Source organism: Sminthopsis crassicaudata, chromosome 3, assembly GCF_048593235.1.
Source record: "Sminthopsis crassicaudata isolate SCR6 chromosome 3, ASM4859323v1, whole genome shotgun sequence".
Taxonomy (NCBI): domain Eukaryota; kingdom Metazoa; phylum Chordata; class Mammalia; order Dasyuromorphia; family Dasyuridae; genus Sminthopsis; species Sminthopsis crassicaudata.
This window is the reverse complement of record NC_133619.1, coordinates 111965438-111989013: the sequence shown is the minus strand read 5'-3', so window position 1 is coordinate 111989013 and position 23576 is coordinate 111965438. Positions and strand designations below refer to the sequence as shown.

Genomic DNA, 23576 nt, shown 5'->3' with positions numbered 1-23576 from the left:
GTAGGTAGAGTACTAGACTCTGGCCTCAGACACTTAATTGGCTCTGTGATCTTGATCAAGTCACTTAACTCTTTATGCAGTAGTTTCCTCCTCTATAAAATGAACTGAAAAGAAAATGGCAACTCATCCTGTATCTTTGCAAAAAAAAAATTCATAAAAAACAGAACACAATAAAAAAAAATAATATTCTTATTACATATTCATTTTTTTTCACTTGAAATCTTTCAAGATTTCCCATGTTGTGTCAAGGTTTTATTAATTTTATTTAAAGTCAAATATTAACCTTTTGAGTTTTTCATGGCAGGCTCTATATTTATTCCTTTTCTTCCAACAGTTCATATCACTGTAAGGCCAGAAAAATACATTTTTGTACTTTCTTTATTCATTACAATTAGGGAAGTAGAAGGTAGACTAGTTGTATTTATTCCATCTATAATTCTGTCATCCAATAAGAATTCATAATATGAAGTGCTTATCTTTACATGTTAATTTCTTCCATCTTTTTTTTTTTTTTTTTTTCCTTCATGGGGTTTTCTTTTTTAAATTTTAATTATTTATTTTCATTCATATCATCCCATGAATCATGTTTGAAGGGAAAAAGCCAAATAGAAGGGAAAACAATGGGAGAGGAAACAAAGAATAGAAAAATGAAGTGAACATAGCATATGTTGATTTCCATTCAATATTCATAGTTCTTTTTCTGGAGGCAGATGGCATTTTTTATCCAATCTATTGGGATTACTTTGGATCACTGAATCACTGAGAAGATCATTGGACATTCTTGTTGTTACTGTGTACAATGTATTCCTTGTTTTGCTTGTTTTGCTAAAAATCAGTTTGTATAAATCTTTCCAGACCTTTCTAAAATCAGCTTATTCATCATTTTTATAACAATAATATTCCATCACTTTCATATAACGAAGATTATTCAATCATTCCAAATTGATGGGCATCTCTCATTTTCTGATTCTTTGCTAATACAAAAATTGCCACTACAAACATTTTTGCAAATGGGGATCTTTTTCTTTCTCTCTCTGACTTTGGGGGGAATGCTCAGCTCTCCCCTTAGAGACCCGCCCCAGATAATCAAAATAAAGTGGTTTCATTATGTTATCTGGGTGGGACTGGGTTGAGTCCAGGACCACTCCTACTTAGCCTGAGCTGGAGGTTCGAACCCTATTGATTTGGAAATTAGCCTAGAGACATTCAATTTCAAGATTTTCTAGTCTGTTTTCAGCTCAACCTGCTTCCAGCCCCCACCAAGAGCTGCTCATAAAACAAGTTTCCTTCAACCCATCTTCTTGCAGAAGACCTAACATGCCATGCCAAGGAAACTCTCCCCTTGGCATAAGCTGCAACTCTCTGCCTGCTGAAATGATATTCTTTTTCAGTGTTACTCTCTCTTTATGTCTATATTTCCCTAATAAGACCTTATTCACTTTCTCTGCTAGGATAGGATTTTCCTACTAAAAACTTTATATCCCTTTACTGTAACCTTGTCACCTAGGAATTCAGTCTTTCTAGCAAAGGCTGACTTCAGAATGCCAATAATAAACTTCTTTTTTTCCAGTCTAGCTTTTTGGTTTCATAAATTCCTTTACAAAGGACTTCTCTACCAAAGGGGTTCCCACAACTTTCTACCCTACACCAAACCTCATCATTTGGGGATACAACCCTGAACCTCATCAAATCCATTTCTCTCCTTTATGATTTCCTTGGAATACTGACCTAATAATGGCACTGCTGAGGTGAAGAGTATGCACAATACTATAACCCTTTGAGCATAGTTCCAAATTATTCTCCAGACCTTTTGGATTATTTCACAACTCCACCAATAATGCATTAGTATCCCAGTTTTCACACATGCCATCCAACATTTATCATTACCTTTTCCTGTCATCTTAGCTAATTTGAAAGGTGAGAGGTGATTCCTCAGAATTGTTTAAATGTGCATTTCTCTAATCAATAGTGATTTAGAGCATTTTTTTTTCATGTGACTATAGATGACTTTAATTTCTCAATTGGAGATTGACGTGTATTCTTATAATGACAGTTTTTTATATATTTTAGAAATGAGACCTTTATTATAAAAATTAACTGTAAATTTCCCCCCCTCAGCTTTATACTTCCTTTTTAATCCTGTTTCTGTTGGTTTTGTTTTGCAAAATCTTTTTAATTTAACTTAATAAAAGTTGTCCTTTTTGCCTTTTGTAATGTTCTAGAGCTCCTGTTTGGTCATAAATTTCTACCTTCTCCAAAGTTACTTGATAGGTAAATTATCCCTTGCTCTCCTTATTTGCTTATGGTATCACTCTTTATTCCCAATGTACTCATATGGATCTTTTTTTTTTTTTTTTTTTTTAATGATGTGTTAGATATATATCTATGTTGAGCTCCTGATATTTTTTTCGTCAATTTAGCAATTTATCGAATACTAGATTACTGTAGACATTAATTATTTTGTCTTATAACAATGCATTCCACTAATTTACCACCCTATTCCTTCGCCAGTACCAAATGATTTTGATGACTGGTGTTTTATTATATAGTTTTTGATCTGGTACTGCTAAACCAACAACCTTTGTATTTTTTTTTTTCATTACTATCCTTGATAATATTGACTTTTTGTTATTCCAGATGAATTTTATTATTTTTTTCTAGATACATAAAAAAAAATATTTTTGGCAGCTTGATTAGTATGGCACTAAATAAAGTAGACCAATTTAGGCAGGATTGTCATTTTTATTATATAAGCTTGGCATACCCATGAGCAATTGCTATTTTCCCAATTGTTTAGATCAAACTTTATTTGTGGGTTTGTAATTGTGTTCATATGGTGCTTAGGTTTGTGTTGGCAGGTAGACACCCAAATATTTTATTTTGTCTATAGCTATTTTAAATGGAATTTCTTCCATTTATCCCTTGCTGCTGGGTTTTGCCAGTATTATATTGAAATGTTGATGATTTGTGTGCTTTTATTTAATATCCTGCAACTTTGCTAAAGCTGTTAGTTGTTTCTAAAATCATTTTTGGATGATTTTCTAGGATTCTCTAAGTATATCATCATATCATCTGGAAAAAGTAATAGTTTTACCTTCTCATTGGCTATTGTACTTACTTTAATTTCTTTTTTCCTTTTCTTATTGCTAAAGTCAATATTTATTATAATACTGAATAATAGTGATGATAATGGGCATTCTTGTTTCACCCTGATTTCTCTGGGAATGAATCTAGCTTCTCTCCATTACAAATGATGCTTGTTGTAGATTTTAGATAGATACTACTTATTATTCTTTTTTTGAGGGGGGGGGGGATTTTTTTCACAGTATATATGCATGAGTAATTTTTTTTATAATATTATCCCTTGTATTCATTTTTTCAAATTATCCCCCCCTCCATCCATTCCCTCCCTCCCGATGACAGGCAATCCCATACATTTTACATGTGTTACAGTAAAACCTAGATACAATATATGTGTGTAAATACCATTTTCTTGTTGCACATTAAGTATTAGATTGCAAAGGTATAAGTAACCTGGGTAGATAGACAGTAGTGCTAACAATTTACATTTACTTCCCAGTGTTCCATCTCTGGGTGTAGTTATTTCTGTCCATCATTGATCAACTGGAAGTGAGTTGGATCTTCTTTATGTTGAAGATATCCACTTCAATCAGAATACATCTTCATACAGCATTGAAGTGTACAGAGATCTTCTGGTTCTATTCATTTCACTCAGCATCAGTTGATGTCAGTGTCTCCAAGCCTCTCTGTATTCCTCCTGCTGGTCATTTCTTACAGAACAATAGTATTCCATAACCTTCATATACCATAATTTACCCAACCATTCTCCAATTGATGGACATCCATTCTTCTTCCAGTTTCTAGCCACTATGAAAAGGGCTGCCACAAACATTTTGGCACATACAGGTCCCTTTCCCTTCTTTAGTATTTCTTTGGGATATAAGCCCAGTAGTAGTATGGCTGGGTCAAAGGGTATGCACAGTTTGACAACTTTTTGGGCATAGTTCCAAATTGCTCTCCAGAATGGCTGGGTTCTTTCACAACTCCATCAACAATGTAGATAGTACTTATTATTCTAAGGAAAACTCCCCTTATTCTTTTACTCCCTACTTTATTTAATAATAATCTGTGCTATATTTTTTCAAAAAGTTTTTGAATCTATTGAGATTATCATGTTTTTTGTTTGTTTTTGTCATTGATATAGTAGATTATGGCAATGGTTTTCCTGATATTGAACCAGCTCTGAATTCCTGGTTTAAGCCCAACTTTTAGTGTATTATGCTGCTAATAAATTGCTATAATCTATAGCTAATACTTTATTTAAATTTTTTGCATTGATATTTATTAGGGAAATTGGTTTTTAATTTTCTTTCTCTGTTTTGGCTCTTCCTAGTGTAAGTATCAGTAGCATATTTTTGGCATAGAAGGAATTTTACAGGATTCTTTTCTTTACCTAATATTCCAAATAGTTTTTATAGTACTGGAATTAAGTGTCTTTGGTAAGTTTGGTAAGAGTTCACTTGTCAATCTATCTGGCCCTAGATGTTTTCTTAGGGAATTCATTAATGGCTAGTTCAATTTTGTTTTTTGTAATATGGTAGTATTTCAGTAATTTATTTCTCCTTCACTAATCTGGACAACTTATATTTTCATAAATATTCATCCATTTTTCATTAGATTGTCAGATTTGCTGCTATATAGTTAGGCAAAATAGCTCCTAATTATTGATTTAACTTCTTAGTCAATGATAGTAAATTCACCCTTTTCATTTTTGATGCTAGTGATTTGGTTTTGCTCTTTGCTTTTTCTAATCAGATTAAACCTATTTGTTGATTTTTTTCATAAAATCAATTCTTGGTTTCATTATTTAGTTCAATAATTTTCTTAGTTTCAGTTTTATTAATCTCTCCTTTCAATTTCAGAATTTCTAATTTGGTATTTATTTAATTGCAAGTTTTTAGTTTGTTCTTTTTCTAGCTTTTTTTTAGTTATTTCTATGATTTGTTGATTGATCCATTAATATTTTAGAATTAGATTATTTAATACCCAATTTAGTCTGTCTTTCCCTGATCTTTTATTGAATATAATTTTTATTGTATTGTGGCCTGAGAAAGAAGCATTTACTATGTCTGGCTTTTTTTGCATTTGATTGTGAGGTTTTTATGTCCTAATATATGGTCAATTTTTGTGAAGATGCCATGTATTGCCAAGAAAAAAATGTATTGCTTTTTTGTCCCTATTCAGTTTCTCCAGAGGTTTATCATATCTAGATTTTCTCAGATTCTACTAACTTCCCTAGTTTCTTTTTTGTTTATTTTGCGGTTATACTTCTCTCATTCTAAGAGGGGAAGGATGAGGTCGCCCACTAATATACTTTGGCTGTCTATTTCTTCCTATATCTGACAGTATCTTCTCTAGGAATTTGTATACTCTACCATTTGGTACATATACAATTAGTATTATAACTATTTTATTGTTTATGATACCCTTTAATAAGATGTGCTTTCCTTCTACTTACTACCAAGAAAGGGAACTCCTAGTTGAAGAAAAACTCACAACCAATGTAAATCAACATAATTTCTATATTTTATAATCTTAGAAAATTGAGTAGAAGATTAAGAGTTTAAGAAGCTTGTGTGGAATTATATGTCCCATTTGTGCCAGAGGCAACATCTGAACCCAGGCCCTCCAAACTCCAAAGCCAGTTTTTTATTCACCCTGTCATGCTGTTTACTCCCCATATCATGTTGAGCAAATCATTCAGGATCTAGGTTTCAGCATTCATGACTGTTAGTTGAAATGGTTTCTAAATGGTCTCTAACATTCATAAATCTATTGATTCTATTTCTAAGATAAACATTTTATGAGAAGGTACAGATATATTTCAAGCCTTCAATTGGAATACCCACACCAATGAAATATATTAGTCACAGTTATTTAATTTTGTCATCCAAAGGCAAAACGTTAATTTTCTTACAAAACATTTGTTTACATTTGTCAATAAAGTATGGAAAGAAGTTATCATTATTATAAAATTGATTATTAATCCTGTGATTTAATCACCAAAAGGAACAACTCTATTCTATGGATGTAGAAATTGCCTTGAATCGGTAGATGGGCTATCTTTGTGTCTTAATTTCATACCATAAAGTTTTGCTTAAGTTAGTGACAAGTAAAATAACTTACTTATGGTCATTGGACTGTAGGTGTCAGATAGGAATGGTTAGCCTTCTATTTAATTAATCATGTTTGGGGGAGGAAGAGACAATAATAATATTTTACAATTCCTGAAAATAAAATTATTCACACAAACCAGTGTCTGTCTTCAAAGACAATCTAAATTCAATTTTAAGAGGATCCTTTGCATTTTACAACTAATTTTAACAACTATACAGTGTCTTCACTTCCCCCTAACTGTGATGAAGTCTTTGATGCAATACTTTCATTTTCAATCCATGAAGGCCAAGGTGAGTAGTTGGAAAGGAAGAATATCTAAATAAAGCAAGAATCATATGTATGTTTTATATGTACATGTGTGTGCATATATAAGTATATATGTATAAATAATTTATGCATAGATGTATAAAACATATATACGCACCATTAGATATCTATATATCTATATATACGTATATATCTCTATATATTGTTATCTATATATATATAGGTTTACAGAAATATCTACATTGATCTATGTTTTTATACTTCTACATATCTATATCTATATTTCTGCATATTTTAATTGTTTCAATCATATCCAGCTTTTTGTGACTTCATTTGTGACTTTCTTGGCAAAGATTCTAGAGTGGTTTGCCATTTCCTTCTCCAACTCATTTTACAGATGAGGAAAGTAAGACAAAAAGAATTAAGTGACTTACCCAATGTTACACAACTAATGTTTGAGGTCAGATTTGAACTCAAGGACATGAGCTTTCCTGATTCCAGGCCCAGCATTCTATCTACTATATCTCTTAGCTGCCCATCAACAAAACAGATGCATAAATATAGACTTATACACAGATAATGAGGCTCAAAAGAATCAATAGAACCGAATTCTATCAACAGAACTGGGATTGGAAAAGCGTTTGCTAATTTGTAATAACTTGAAAAATGCATTTCTTTAATTTCTTATTTTCTTTCCTCAGCTAGAAAAAGCTGTTGATTTCATCTCTGTGTAATAATTTGAGATGCCTCAGGCTAGAGAGAATATAATAAGGAAAAAATTCCTAAATATATAAAATAATGAATTTAAAGGTGAAGACAAGGAGAAATGTCACTGAGTGATGTTTAATTTATTTATTTCATCAGTACAGAGCATCTGAGAATAATTACTATGAAAGGGAAAAACAAAAAACAAAACTCGATGAGTTTTTGTTTTTGAGATATTTGTTTTTGCTTAATTTGTGGATTTTATTCAATATATTAATTTAAATATCAATAGAACTAGGTATTTTTGTTTGTTTTTTTTAAACTTTCCTATTTATTGTAGCCCTCATGAGGCAATTTAAAATTTAAAAAAAACTTCTATCAGATTGAGCATATGAAAAATGAGTCCTAATAATCTGCCAATAATTTTGAATCTTTTCTTGTTACTTAAGTTTGAATATGTTAGCTTAATAATTACATGTAAAGCCAAGTTTAGCATGATATGATCATGACCAAATCAGCCACTATAACATGGTGAGTCTGATTTTCCATAATTTCTATGATTATTCTCTCAAATTCTAAAAGTGGGAGTTAAAAGTTGTTACTTCTTATATCCACATTTAGACTGTTTATCAGTTTTATAACTGAGATTGTTATCCACTTAGATGGAGTTACTGAGCTTTGGTGTCAGAATGCAAAAATATGGAAGGGGCTGACAAAATTTACATTCCTTTTGACAGAATAGAAGATCTAAGTTTGCATCTAGTGTGAAAGAGCCCTTGGTAAAAATTTGAAACTATCAGGTGGCCCAAACTTAAATCTCAGGTGAGCTTCATCCTTTCCCCCCATCTCTCCTGGAGTGTCTTCTCTGTTTGCTAAGGTTTCTCCCTCATTACCCACCAATACAGACAATGTCTAGATTTGTCTTTAAAAGTTAATTTGAGGGTAATTTTCTTGCTTTTGCCCCAGGCACATTTTTTGAAGCTTGCTCTAGGCATGTTTTGTGAAATTTGCCACAGGCATGGAAAATGCTAGGTATGTTGCTGTTGGCTTAAGTGAATCAGAATGACAGAAGAATTGAATCTGCATCAGAAAAAAATATATTATTAAACAATTCTTCACCATTCTGCATCTTTCTACCAATAAAGAAGGCAGAAATATTGTTCCTAAATCACTAAGCCAGAAGATACTTTTTTCTCCCACTTATAAACACTTTATTTGCCAGAAAATGTTCACCAAAAAACTGGAAACAATTGTTTCAGAAAATGTCATTGAAACTAATGGTTATGGCACATTCTAATTATATGGATGCCCCACAGTTTCCCAGATGAAAATGTTGACCACTTAATATATTTGGAGAAAATGGATAGACCATTAAGAAGAACATTGCTAATGTGCAAATGTTTCCTCTACACATATTGGCTTGTACTTATAATCCTCTCTATTGGAAATATTTCCAGAGTCCTTCAATGCTTGCCAGTTTAGATGTGGTCTCTAAATAATCTGATTTAAAAAGATTTTTTTTTTTACATTTTACAAGCAGCTTTGCAGCTGCTTTGATCCCCTTCCATTTAATGTGAATCAGTTAATAAAATACACAGCAACTCTTTTGGAGAGCTGAAATGAACAAAAATCTTTTGGAATCCTTTGGGGATGTGTAAAGTCTGGAACAATGAAGAGGAAAAAAGGAACATGCTTTCAAAAATCTTCACAGCCAGCTCATTCTAATGATTGCCATTAACAGATGGTAGTGATGTCATTTACAGCCAAGGAGATCAGGCTTTTGTGGCCCCATTGCACCTGTAACAGGCTAGGAAGGGGAAAGTGCTTCTTCAATAATTGCCATAGATTGAGAAAACTTTAATCTAATGCTCTCTAATGCTGTGCACATAAAGTAGATGGATTAAAAGGGGGAATTCAACTAAATACAAATTATCAGGAAATTTTTGCAATAGGAAGAACCTATCAGATTTATTCATGATTCCAGGACTTTTAAAACAAACATCTCTTTATTAATTTACCATTGAGAATGCAGAGTGGGTAGGTGTCAATGTTAGACTTTCTTAAGAGCAAATCTAATAGATAGCTAAAGACTCAAGAAATATTCCACTATTTAAACCTTCCCCTCATTTCCTCACAAAACAAAAAACAAAACAAAACAAATCTTGGTATATAATTTGTTGACTGAATGTAAGGATTACATTCTATAAAACTATATAATAAGATTTGAACTAATTGAATAATGTAAGAAACTATATATCTGTCCTGCAACAGTAGCCAGAATGGTTCTGGAGTCAGGAAGAATAGAATCCAAATCCTTTCTCTAACAAAGAATCTATATATACACACATGAATGTGTGTATGTACATACACATGTTACCACATGCAAGTATCATATATATTTAGACCAGTGTTTTGTTATCTATAGACATGTTACATGTATGTGTACAGACGTTGACTACTTTATCAACTTAAGTGTATGTATATATAATTAAGCCTTTTCTTAACCTTGATAAGAACTCAGCCTTGGGAAGTCACTTCATCATTTTCTCAGTGTTCCTTTCCTTTAAAGTGAAGGAGCTGGGCTAATTTATTTGTTTGTTTGTTTTTCCATAAGGATACATCCAGCTCTAAAATACTATATGGGCTAATATGACTTTGTGTCTGACAGTTGAAAGTTTCTCTCAGGCAAGTGAATAATTGAATGTGAATTAACCTTGATTCCCATAATTTTGCGGAAGAGTTAAACTTCTCTATTTCCATAATATTTGCAGACAACAGCTACAGGTAGAATTTGTTTTGTTTTGTTTTATACTAAAGGAAGTTCTAGGAATGGTTGGTTATCAGACCTACAGAAATATACTCATTCTCTTTCCTCTAATGTTACTGGCTAAATGAGCTGTCTATCAACATTAGTCCAGCCATGGATTTCGGGAATTTGTTTTTATATGTTCTAAAGGGCAATCTCTGCTGGTTGACAGCTCAGATAATAAATGACAGGAAATGCAGAGGTGCTGAAGAATATACTATCTCTGGCCTCCTCCTTTTTCCTTTGTGGATACAACTTAAGGAGAAATGTCCAGACTGCAATGTTTTATAATTTATATACTACAGTACTGCAAATATTGGGACGATAGTAGACACAGCAGTTCCTCAGAGTATAGCTTAGCAAATCTTTTGCTACTTCATGCAAACAGGGCTGACAAGTAAGGGCATTTCCACAAGGGATTTGGGCATCACTATCTCCCTTCCTCCTGTCAGTTTTGACCTTGGTCAAGAAACCTGTTAAACAGTTTTCCTTTCTAATTCATCCATTAAGCTAGAAATGCATGAGAAGCTAAAGTGGATTCAGATGAGCCTGGCTACATATGTGAACACTGACTTACTTAGAGATATTCTTAGGCAGAATTGTAATGCTAGTAGATTACATTATCCCTTGGTGGCTCAAGTTTTCTGGCAGTTCTGAATGACATTTCATGTCCTCAACCTCCGTCTTAACTCTAGTTTAGATAGCCTGGGTTTCATTCTTCCAAGAAACTATTTTAACCAAACATCTCCCTCTCTTCACCTTGTAGAAATTTTCAATATTTTTATAGCCCTGAGAACCTTAAAAGATGTCCCATGAATACCAATGTAATTGCTTCCCAGAGTCCGAATCCGTTGATGAAAAGAATTTTCAGTGAAATTATAGCACATTCTATATTGACCATTCAAAGATCCATATCCACTTTTGTTAAGTCATCACTTTTAAGTTAAAGGATAAATGTTATTAAAAGCAGTCTTTGATGGTTATTTTTGAAGGTCTCACACTTGCCAATTGTGTTTTATAAGACTTATTCACAGTCATTCAAAGTGAATTATCTCATATCTAAGCTTCAAAGACATTTGCATCATATCAGGCACTATTAAGGTTTTCTTAAATTTGAAGAATACAAAGTACTGTTTACCATTTTGGAAAAAAAAATAGGTTTTATAGACATGGTGTAAGGGAAAGAGTATGAGATTTAGAGTCAATAAACATTACATGTTCTCTGATACTTATTAACTGACATTGAGCAATATATATATATATATATATATATATATATATATATATATATATATTGATTCCTTGCTCAATGTCAGCTAATTATTGAATTACTGTGAACTTTTAACTTTTAACAAGATTGAAGTAGTATGTGCTGAATCCAAAAGATGAATTTTGTAATTTTTTAAATTGTATTGAAGATGTGAAGATGTATAAAATAAACAGAACCAAATAAACCATATACACAGTTACTATAACAAAGTAAAGAGAAACAAAACATCAATTTTTAATGTGTGTTTACAATGACCAAATTTGGCCAGAGATGAGATCATACGCTTCCCTCCTTTTGATGTAGCCATGAGAAACTATGGTTGTGGACCTCTGCATATATTTTCAGATTCACTTGATATTTTGACTATTTCCTGTTATGGGCCAGAACTTGAAACAAGGTACTAAGTGGAATTGAGGAGACAATATTTAAATCTAGTTTAGCATATCTAGTTTAGCATTGATTTAATCCTACAACAAATAATGTTATGGGCCAGAATTTGAAACAAGATACTACAAGGAATTACTAAGTGGAATTGAGGAGACAATGGTTAAATTTAGTTTAGCATTGATTTAATCCTACAACAAATAATGGTTTCCTAGTGATATAATGATTGGAGTGTTCTCAATGTGGAGCATATAAACTGGAAGCTCTCAGGGACAGAAAAGACAAGCACACTAGAAGCTCTGAGAAGCTGAGACAGATTCATTCCATAGTCCACCTTTGTAGTAGCTGGAGGCTGAAGCACAAACCTTTGGATTTGGATTTGGATTGGGAGAGATTCAGAGGGCAGAGAAGGAGGAAGGAGCTTAAACTCTTGGAACCAAGGAAAGAGATAGGCCTGTAAGAAAGCCCCAGGAAAGGAAACAAAACTTTGAAAGAGATAATAAAGGATTTGGACTTTAACCCCTGGCTCTCCTGTGGTGATTACTGAACTAAAACAAAGGCTGCTTCCAGAGATCCCAAGAAAACCTCAACAGAGAACATCACATTTTAAAGAGAACATTAATTACAATTTCCCACTTCTTACTTAAAAAAAAAAAAAAAAAAAAAATTGTCACAAGGGAAGGCTAGAGCAGAAAGGGAAATAAATATATTTGGTAATGATGCTGAAATAAAAACAAAAGTTATAAATACAAGTTCAAAATAAAAAGCTATATTAAAACATAAGGAAATAAAGTATTTTAAGGGTGTTTAGAGTTTAGGATAATTATAAACTTTAACTTTTCAAAATAAATTTTAATAGTGGTTCAATGCTAAAAAGAATGTCCCCTTTACAAGTAATTTTCTACAAGCTTAAAAATTAAGAGAAATTACTCATCTGTAAAATGAGATTGAACTACTTGTTTTCTCTAAGTCCCTATAAGAGGTAAATCATGTAATTCTCAACAAGCAAAATAATCAGATCATTATGCATGTTCCCATTAACATTAGATTTTAATCTTTCTTATTAATAAAGGTTTGAAGTAAAACATTTTTCTTCATAAAAATATCCTCTGAAGATAAGTCATTTATAAGGACATAATTAAAATGTACCAAATAATTTATTTTCCTTCCTTTATAGATATGATCCTAAAACAGACACATGGACCATGGTGGCTCCTTTGAGTATGCCTCGAGATGCTGTTGGGGTCTGTCTCCTGGGTGATAGGTTGTATGCAGTAGGTGGATATGATGGACAGTCCTACCTGAACACTATGGAATCCTATGACCCACAAACAAATGAATGGACACAAGTAAGTCATTTTGGTTACCATAATATCTTAGAAGTTTTTCTTCAAAAGTCCTTAAAAGAAGTATATGACTCTCCCAGGGAAGATAATCTGGAAGCCTTGCATAATGCAATATATTTTTCTGTGTAATATAATGGTAATTTGTTTTTTTCTCATAAAAATTGAGTTATTTTACTGATTAAATATTTGTCTATGTGTTGATTCATAATTTTAAATAGAAGTTTCTATTTTTGGAAGTACTCTAATTCTAAATCTTTGCATTAACTTAAAAAAAAAAGGGACTGTAATTTTTATCTTTAAAATAATTTCCAATATAAATTCTCCATAGTCACTAACATTTTCAGTTTCTCAGGTTAAAAAATATGAATACTATCATTTTACAAATGCAGAAAACAAAGTAGTAACTAAAAAACAATTTCTTCATATGCTTACTTCACAGAAACTAGACATTCCTTCCTGTCTAGATCTGTGTATAAGAAATCTTTCTGTGTGGTCATGAAGCTTGGGCATAGTGTAAGATTAATTCCAAAAGAATGTAAAATGGGCAAAAGAGGGGCTGATATCCAGTAGCCCCAGAACTTGCACCTGTTCCATACTCCTACATGAATTTGAATAGCTTGTCTTTCAAGCAGAAAAAAAAGAAAAAAGAAAAAAGAAAAAAAAAAAAAAACTCTTATTATCCAGGGATAAGCTGCCAACAGCTGAGATTTTCTCTCTTCTCTAATGTGTAAGTCTAATTATTTGAGATTATATAAGAACTTTCCTCTGTGCTAAGCAGAAGAGGGTCCAAAAACTGGTGTCCCAATAGGAAGAGAAGAAGAGACAAACCTTAAGATACTCTGTGATTAATTATTATTTTTGAGGTAATTATCTTTCCCCAAAATTTAAAATGAGGCCAAAAAAAGTGATGTTCATGGTTTTTACCTCACTCTTCAGTAAAATACAAAATCTTACAACTGAACTTTTCACTTTACTAAATTTTTTGTTTATGTAATATGAAACCAAATGAATACTTGGGCTAAGAGTACATTTTAAAGGTGCCACTTATACAAATGAACATTAAGAAAGTCATCTTTTATCTCAGATGACAAAGGAAAGAAAAAAACTTTTAGAATGTAGGGGAAGAGGGGAAAAGTGAAAGGGATTGAGCAAAACTTACTTGCATCAGAATTTTTTGAAAGGATTAACATATATAATAAATTGGGACTAGATATCTATTTTGCCCTACAGGAATGTAAGAGGCAAAGAGAATAAGAGAAGAAAGGGGTGTAAGAGAATGGAAGACAGATTGGAGGAGAGTGTGGTCAGAAGCAAAAGAGTGAAAAACCAGTGAAAAGAAAGAGAATAGAATAAGCAGAGAATGATGGGATGCAGAGAAGACCGAGTTTGCAATACTAATTAAAATTAAGCATTTCTTTTTTAATAAGTTTATTTTTAATTCACATTGCTTTATGGATCATGTTGGGAGAGAAAACTCAGAGAAATGGAAAAACCATGGAAAACAAGTTTCTCTGATAAAGGCCTCATTTCTTAAGCATTTAGAGAACTGAGTTACATGTATTTCTCTATTGATATATGATCAAGATATATGAATTGTTTTTACATGAAGCAATCAAAGCTATCTATAGCAATATAGGAAAAAAATGTTCACTATAGATTGGAGAAATATGAATTAAAATAATTCTGATGTACCTTTAACCTTTTAGATTGGATAATAGGACAAAAAAAGAAAATGACTAATGGTGGAGGGAATGTGGAAATAATGAGATATTACCGTATTGCTGTGAACTGATATAATCATTATGTAGAGCAATTTGAAACTATGCCCAAAAGGCTCTCAAATCATTCCTTAGAGCTAACATTACCACCACTAGGTCTGTATTCCAAAAGAAATAAAACACAAAAAGGAAAAGAACCCATATGTACAAAAAATATTTATAATTCTTTTATGATAGAAAAGAATTGGAAATTGAGGAAGTGCCCATCCACTAGGGAATGTTTGAACAAACTGAGGAATGTGATTTTGATGGAATACTATTATGCTATGAGAAATGATGAGCATCCTGCTCTCAACAGCAATGTATGGAGAGGGAAGAAAGAGGAGAATTTCATATTCGAAGTTTTTAAAACAAATGTTATAATTATTTGTATCTATAACTGGGAAAAACAAAATACTAAATAAAAATTTCAAACAGAAAGAAAGAACATAAATGTAATATTGAAGCTTCATTATTTATTCATAATGACTTATCAGTAAACATAACATTCTTCTAATACTGAAATTAAAAAGTGCCTTTTCTCTCTCTTGTATTTATTATTCTTTCTTAGCTCATATAGTATGGGCATTCTAGTAGCATTTAAATATTTTTACAACAATTTTATACAATTTTATTTATTCTATATTAAATTTGGATATTAAAATTATTTTTAAAATTCTCAATTTAGTACTTAAGTTTTTTCTTAAGTCTTGCTCCTTTTCTTTACAATTATTGTCACCCATTGAAAATACTAGATTTAGACTACCTTCACAAAGTAAATGGGGAATTCCTAGGATACTGGGCCACTAATAGTAATACCAATCACCTCTCTTCTATGACCATAATAAGGATAAAAAAAAAAATGCAGATTATCTTTTATGTCTTCAAGCAAATGCTTGAGTGTCATAATGAGATGACATATAATTGCAAATGTTCAAATTTAGCATTGACCTTCACTCTTCTATTTGTATTAAGGATGAATATGTCTTCTAAGGCATTAAAGGAAACACTTCTCTGATACCTCATTAAAACTGATTGGTGTCTTAGGCTTTCACCTAGTTACTATTAGAGAATATGAGATTGAAAGACATTTATTTCCAGGACAAAATCTATAGATACAAAGAAATACAATAATGAAAGTCCTTGCTATAATGAACTTGCATTCTAAAGGGAGAAGACAACATATAAATTGGGGCAGCAATAGGACAGAGAGAGATTGTAAACAAATGGTGACTTGGTAGGAGATGTCTAAGAACTGTGGGTGAAAATCTGAAACTGAGCAAGGTAAAACAAAAGCTGGCTTATCAAGCCCCAGGATGGTTCCAGAGGCAAAGTCCAATTATAAAGTGTAGAGTGAGTAGAAAACATATTGTATAGCTTGAAATGTATAAGAAGTATAGTATGATCCATATTTATTCCCAATTATGGCTTTAAAAACCCTAAGGTGTAATGAAAAAATACTGTCTAAATGCAAAGAGAAAACTGATGAACCCTTGAGTGGAGATGGAAGCATCCTTTTTACACTCTATGTTTTTTACTTTTATTTATTTATTTTGTAACACGTTTAATATGAAAATATGTTTTCATGAGTATATATGCATGATTGATATGTTGTTTGCCTTCTTAACTGGTAAATGAGGTATATGAGGAAAGGAGAGAATTTGCAATTTAAAGTTGTTTGAAGTGAATGTTAAAAACTAATCAATGAATGAATAAATAAATAGATAGGTAGATTATCTTCCATCTATCATTTACTTATAATGCATAGTGTTTTAGGTAGAAAACTAATAATAAAAGAAATGTGAGTTGACCAGACTTTGAGGGAGGGAAATGGTGTGTAGAGAAAGACAACCATCTCCAAAATTTGCCTCATAACAGAATGAGTTGTGCAAAACAGAACAATTTGCAAGGGATCTTTATAAATGAGATAGGTAGACAGACATTTCATAATCTTGGACCAAAAAGGGCACTACAAAAAAGGGAGTACAAGTAAATGAGGGAAGCAACATAATAGGGACTTTTTTAATGCAAAGTGAGGTGAGATTAAAAACACTTATTTTCCTAATAATTTGATGTCTAATGATAGTTAAAAAAATGGATTCCTTTCACTATTTGTTACAAAAATAATCACTATATAGCTAGGGGTTATTATTTTGATGTCAGTGTTTGGTTGACAAAGAATATAACTTGAAAACTTGGACATTATTCTGTCATTGTCTTGAATCCACTAAAGATCTATGATGAAAAGTTTATGAATTCCAAAACCTCACATTAATAAAATGTTGATTTAGCATCCATGGCATGAAGTTTCATTAAAACCTGAGTAAAACTTTTTCTTTTTAATATATTTCTAACCATGTTCATATATTTCCTTATTAAGAAAACCCTGGGATTTTTCCTAAGTTACTGTTATAAGGTGGATTTTAATAAGGTACTATGATTTCTGAATTTTAATGAGGTCAATAGTAATTTTAACTATTGCCTATTTGTGACAAAATATTAAAGTTATTCCATTGTGTGTCTCTGACTTGAGAGAATGAATACAGCAGAATAGTCTGGGGAAATATCTTCAAAATTATCCCAATAAACATAAAAGTTATTTCACCTGAAGTATACTCCAAGTGAATAAATTTATGGCTAGTTGTCCCAAAGCAATCACTTCCTACACCACATTGGCAGCATCATGGGAGAAGTATTCTGCATAAAGATATAAAATATATTCTATATGTATATATAATCACTCCATATGTGTTATTTTTGCTTCACTAAGGAATAATAAAAATTAATTGTCCATGTATTTTTCATGCTAGATCAATAGCATGAAAATCAATCACTAAACAGTTATTAAATGCCCACTATTTATCAGGTGCCATATTTAGCATGGAACATAAATGTACAAAAGGAAAACATCCCCTATTCTAAAGGAGCTTATATTCTAATAGAGGATACAAAATGTACTCAAATTGTAAAGCTTTTTAACTTCAGTTCCACAGATTTCAAGGGTCCCATGACCTTAAAAAGGAAAAGATAATTTTTCATTTTTACTAAGCTCTATCAAATATTTTTCAATGCTTTCAATGACAATAAACTAAACTAAAATACACATGATTCTGAGTAATCCATAGGCTCCATGACACAAAAATGGTTGACAAGCCTTCTTTTATTGGTATGTGCAAGATACATGCAAACTATATACATATATAGTTTATACCAGGGGAAGGCACTAACAGCAGGGCAATCAGAAAAGTCTTCCTGCAAAAAAATGGCACTTTAGCTAAGTCTTGAAAGAAACTAAGGATTTCAGTGGACACAGGTGAGGAAAGAGAGTGTGATAAAGTGGTGCACAGATAATTCCAAGCACAAAAGTAGCCATGTATGAGCCATTCTTAAAGTCCTTTTTGGGCCTGAGAAGAATTAATATTTTTCTTATTGTCTTTGGATGTAGCAGTTTTGATTTTGTTGTCTTCTTCTGAATTTGTGTTTTAAACTTTGTTTTAACCATGGTAATTTTCTATGCTAGAATTCTTTTGTTGTTGTTTACTCAATTTCGGATCTTATTTTTTGGCTTTTGAATCTATAAAAAAGTGAAGTTCTGCTCCAGGGTTGGGTATGGGAGTATTATCTCAAGTTTCAGGTATTTCTTGTTATTCCTTTCAGAGCTAATACTAGGGGAATCTATAAATTCAGTTCTTCAGAGGTGATTTGATCTATTGAGAGCAGTGGTTATGGCTTTCTTGACCTGCACTCTGGTCTGTGAGTGACCAGAAGGATTCTTTTCTATCCCGAAGCTGAACAAGGTGCCCAATTTCCCATAGCCACAATCTTAAGTATACTAATATTTCTCCTCATACTGGGACTGCAAACCAGGATTGTAATTCAGATCCACTTATAGGAAAAGCAGCAGACCTCATGTCATCAAAATGACATTGGTAATCTCCTTCTAATCAATTGTCAAACTTCCTCACCATTTATGGATAGAAAACTAGGAATCCACTTTTGCAGGAGCTGGTTCAGTCACATGCAAGGTCAGGTGCTGATTTGTTGGGCCTGCCTTTGGGATGCATTTCATTCTCACCTCATTGTAAGAGACCTTCCCTGGCAATCTTCTTAGTATTCTCAGTCTAGAAAATTGTTTACCCCACCCTTTTGTGGATTCTGCCACTCCAGAATTCATTTTGAGTTGTTATTTTAAATTGTTTGAAGGATAATTTGGGAGAACTCAGGGAGTCCTTGCCTTTTCTCTGCCATCTTGGCTCCAACACTACAAAAATTATTCTTCAGAAGCTTTGAATAAAAGCTCTTTCTTTGTCTGTATTTAAGCATAAATATGTGTGTTTTATATATAAATATACACATTTTATATATAAATATGTGTATTTATGAGTACATATTGCATACATATACATACTGCAAACATAATGCATATGTATACATATATATATGTATAGGTATATATATATATATATATATATATATATATGTATATATATATATATATATAATAGAAGGACAGGTAAATAGATGTGTGAATGTGTGTGGGTACTTATTATCTATGTAATTACAGATTAACATGGGAGCAAAAAGATTGATTTTATATTTGTATGTAGTTAAGTTGAACAAAGAATGAATGAAAAAACTTAAACTCACTTAAAAAATATTACAATATATGTGCATGGATATAAGTATATATAAATATATATTAAATGTAAGGACAATGTGTTTATTGTTAAAAGAAAAAAGAAAAGAAATGTGTCATAATCGGTTACTCACTATCTTTTTCACTTTTAACTTTGACATATTTGGGGGGATACTTTCAAATATCTTTAAGCAAGTTTTAATCAAACTATCCCTTAGTTATAATTATGAAATTGTTAAAATCCTCATTATGTTGTATTTGTTCAAATATACTTTTTAAAGACTGGGAGTTTAGAATCATTGTATGAACTAAGCAAAATCTTATTTATTTCACACAAAAGAATAAAAGGATTATGTAGGAAAGATGGCAATTTCTTATCATGAGGAGCTCTGCATTATGATATGTATTCCAGTAAATATTAAGTGACTTAGAAATAAGCAAGGGTTGATTGAAAATTTACCCATATAACAATTATTCTATCATGAATGTCAGGGCCATCTAGAGAATTTTTGTGTTATTGGGGCCCCAGGAAAAAAAAAATCTCAAAATATGTGCAGTTAGAGAAGACTTCCAACTTTAACTCAGAGACCTCTAAATGTTTCCAAATGATGCAGCATAATTATGGCCCTCTTACCTGAGTAACATGGTTGTACTCATTGGGATACATGAAGACTACTCATTTTAGTAGATTTAGTAAATAGAGTGAACTAATCAAAAAATATTATCCCATATATGTGTAGATTAATCTTGAGACAAAATATGGAAAGAAAAAGAGGAAAAATGGTTTGTTTCAAAACTAAGGTGGAAAAAATAAATTAACTAAGATGGATATGAAACTAATAATTTGTTAATAAATTAACTCTCAATCAATTGTGATATTTAAAAAAAATACATTCCTGAATTTTTATGTTGTCTATAAAATAAATAAATAAAACATAAAATAAACTGAAAATTACTAGTAAACTTATATGGAAATTTTTAATATATATATAAATAGCTAAATTAATAAAGTTCACTCAATCTTACTTAATTTTTCGTATTTCCTTCTTTTTTTGTTTATGGTTTTTCTCTGATATATCCCATAATTTCTATTTGTATCCACTTGAATCAGGATGGCATGTTGACTTGTATTGTGTTGTTTCTAGCTTAATTATGAAAATATAAGACTACTAAATGCCTTTATTAGGTTTCACTAATCCAGAACCTTTTTAAATAACAACATTTTATTTTTCTATAATAGCTCTAGCAACTTGCATTAAGTTATTTTTCATCTTCTCTCAACAGATGGCTTCCTTAAACATTGGAAGAGCAGGTGCCTGTGTCGTAGTCATCAAGCAGCCTTAACCTGCTTAAATACCTTGGGATTTGACTCACTGGAGTGATTATTTTTCTATCAGATGATAAGAATGGTAACTTTGTAAGAACAAGATTTTATGAAAATTGAGCAACTGCTATCAAAGAAGATGGAAGATCAAAAAGAAAGGGAATAAGAGAACATTGATCAGTCTGTTTTGGGGACAAATTTCTGGACATGTAGTTAACTGAGGAACTGGTTTTGGTACTTTGTTTTGTAGACTATATAAAAACCATAAATGCCAAAAGTTGTGTCTTTTTTAAAAAAAAATCACCTAAAAGATGAGAAACAGGTATTTATTTGCGGCATGGCTGTTTTAAAAAAAAAAATACAGAATTCATTTTTTTAATGTCACATATTTTAAGAGGAAGTCAACAGCAGTGAACATTCATTAGTCAGAGTACATTTAAATGTTATTATTTTCTTAATTTGATGTGATTTTTTAAAGAAAGGTGAATAATTTGTATTAAAATAAAATTGTTTGAGAGGACTTTTATTCATCATTTTCCTAAATCATAATGAAAATTAAGCAGAAAGACTCATGATTGCCTCTTCACCTTAGAAAACAAAATAAAACAAAACAACTCTCTCTTCTATAAAAAATGCACAATGGTTATTGGTTATCACATTTTATTCTGGATGCCTAAACTAATTGGACATAAAAGAAGAAAAAAAACGATTTTAGCTAGATTGTCCACATTATTTTGTTTGATAACAACATCAGCCAAAGAATTATGGTTTAAAAATTGACATTTGCCTTGTGTTGAGTTCAGTGTATGCATGTGAGATGTAGTCCTAGAGTACTTCTTTGCATGTCTTGCATGTTAAAAGCCAGAACCTACTTAGAAAAACTAAATTGTCTGACCTATCAGGATGGTGATGTCAAGGTCTTAAAGTCACAAGTTTGAAAGCAGATCTCTAATTCTTACTCCACCAGTGACTCTTTGGAGCCAATAACAATGAGTTATTTTATCTGTTCCAAAAAGTTCTTTGTGAAGAATAATTTGCCCATAAACAAAAATTCAAGAAGCATGGTAGTTTCTCATGTATACTCACATTTCAACCAATAAATGGTTGAAATAAAGATTATTTTTGCTAATGAGTGTTTCATTTCATTTAAAAAAAAATAAAATTAAGAGGAAAACAGTGGTAAGATAGAATGTAATGGAAAGTACATTTTCATTGCCTTCCTCAGACCTTGAAAAGTCCATATCTACATTAAACTATCATCAAAAGATACCTCATAAGTAGACCCAGCTGCCATCAACAAGCATAAACATTCATTAAAACACTCACTTAACATCTATCAGTACTTAATGGAGTATCTTGTCCCATAGAAAAAAGCATGTGACAAGACTCAGGAGGCATATAAAGCTGAAGTGGGCAGGAACTGACAGAATTGCTTCCTTCTGAACTAACTTATGTAAGAATGGATGAGGTCACATTTCAGATTCAGAAGCATAAGGACATCTGTTTTAACTGGTTAACATTCCTCATATTTATTGAGTGCTTACATTTATTGAGAATTTTAATGAGGTATTTCTTAACTGCTAAAATAAATTGAAATAAAATTCAAATAAAGGGAAAATGAAAATATCTGGAATTTTGAAAAATAAAACAAAGGTAATTCTTTATTGCTTTTTTTTTCTTTTGGATTCTCTTTATAGCACTGGGGTATGTGGAAGGCTTTTAATGGTTTTAAAGCCAAGTTCAGTAGAGAATGTTCTACATACCAAAGTCATGAATATAAATACTAAAACAGTAATAGTCAGATCCAAAATCCAAACAGATAATTATAGACTAAAGAAGGTTTTTTGTTTTTTTTTGTATAGAAATTGGTTAGTGATTTTTTTTTCCTGAATCTGGATTGATGTTTAAGCAAATTGTCATTTTATTTAATGGCTAACACTAGAAATATTCAATAATAATGAGTCTACTTGTTTCACCTTTGCTTTGTTGTGTTATATTTTTTAATGTCTCTATTTTTAATCCTCTAGGTTGAAAAGTATGCCATCAGGATTTTTCCCCTACGATTTAATAAAACATTCAACATGATATCAGAAAAATTTCTACTAATTAAAAAAAAAAAAAAACAAACATTAAAAGGATCAATGGAAATTGGTCCAACTTGCATCATATATATATATATATATATATATATATATATATATATATATATATATATATATATATATATATATATTAACAGGTATTTCTGTTAACACTGATAATGGGGGTGCTTTAGCTCCTTTGAAGAATTTGTTCTCCCTCCTTACTCTTAAACTGGATATAGTTTATAGAATAGTCTAATGCATTTTCCTTTTGGAAAGAAAGGTCAACTTCTACAGCTAACTTCCATTAGTGAAATGGAGATAAAAGGACACATTTCAGACCATTACTGTTCTACTGTGCCTTTTAAATCTTTACATTCCTTTATATCTATAGTCTCAAAAGTGAATCAAAATTTAGGGAAATTTATTTTGAGAATTTAGGGGTCTAATGTGGTAGTTATCGCATTTATTGAACAAAATCAAGGCATATTATCAACAAAGTCAAAAGTAGATTTGGGTTTCTGTAAAAAGTAAAATAAAAATGAAGGTATATCTGCAAGCTTTAAAATTCACATAATATTTTATTTGATTATTTTTAAGTGAAAAATTTGTTTAAAATCTGGATGGTAAATTCAGTTCTTAACCAAAACAAACAATCTTAAATAATTTAAAATTCACCTCATTTTTTTTTTTAACTTAAATGAGTTTTGTTTTACTCAAAACAAATCTAGTGTTAAGTTATGATAATTAAATTAATTTTTATGAAAACTGATATTTTTCTGTTCTTATTTGTTTTTTTCTA

At 31.3% G+C, this 23576-nt stretch overlaps 1 protein-coding gene across 1 annotated transcript in view; it reads left to right on the top strand.

Annotated features, from left to right (window-relative positions):
- Positions 1-22523, top strand: part of KLHL1 (kelch like family member 1) — a 605136-nt gene extending 582613 nt beyond the window's left edge. The window contains exons 10-11 of the mRNA XM_074299230.1: positions 12808-12979; positions 20654-22523. Coding sequence (XP_074155331.1) covers positions 12808-12979; positions 20654-20713 — 232 coding nt within the window. The 3' untranslated portion in view covers positions 20714-22523. The remainder of the gene's footprint in view (positions 1-12807; positions 12980-20653) is intronic.
- Positions 22524-23576: the final 1053 nt, after the last annotated feature.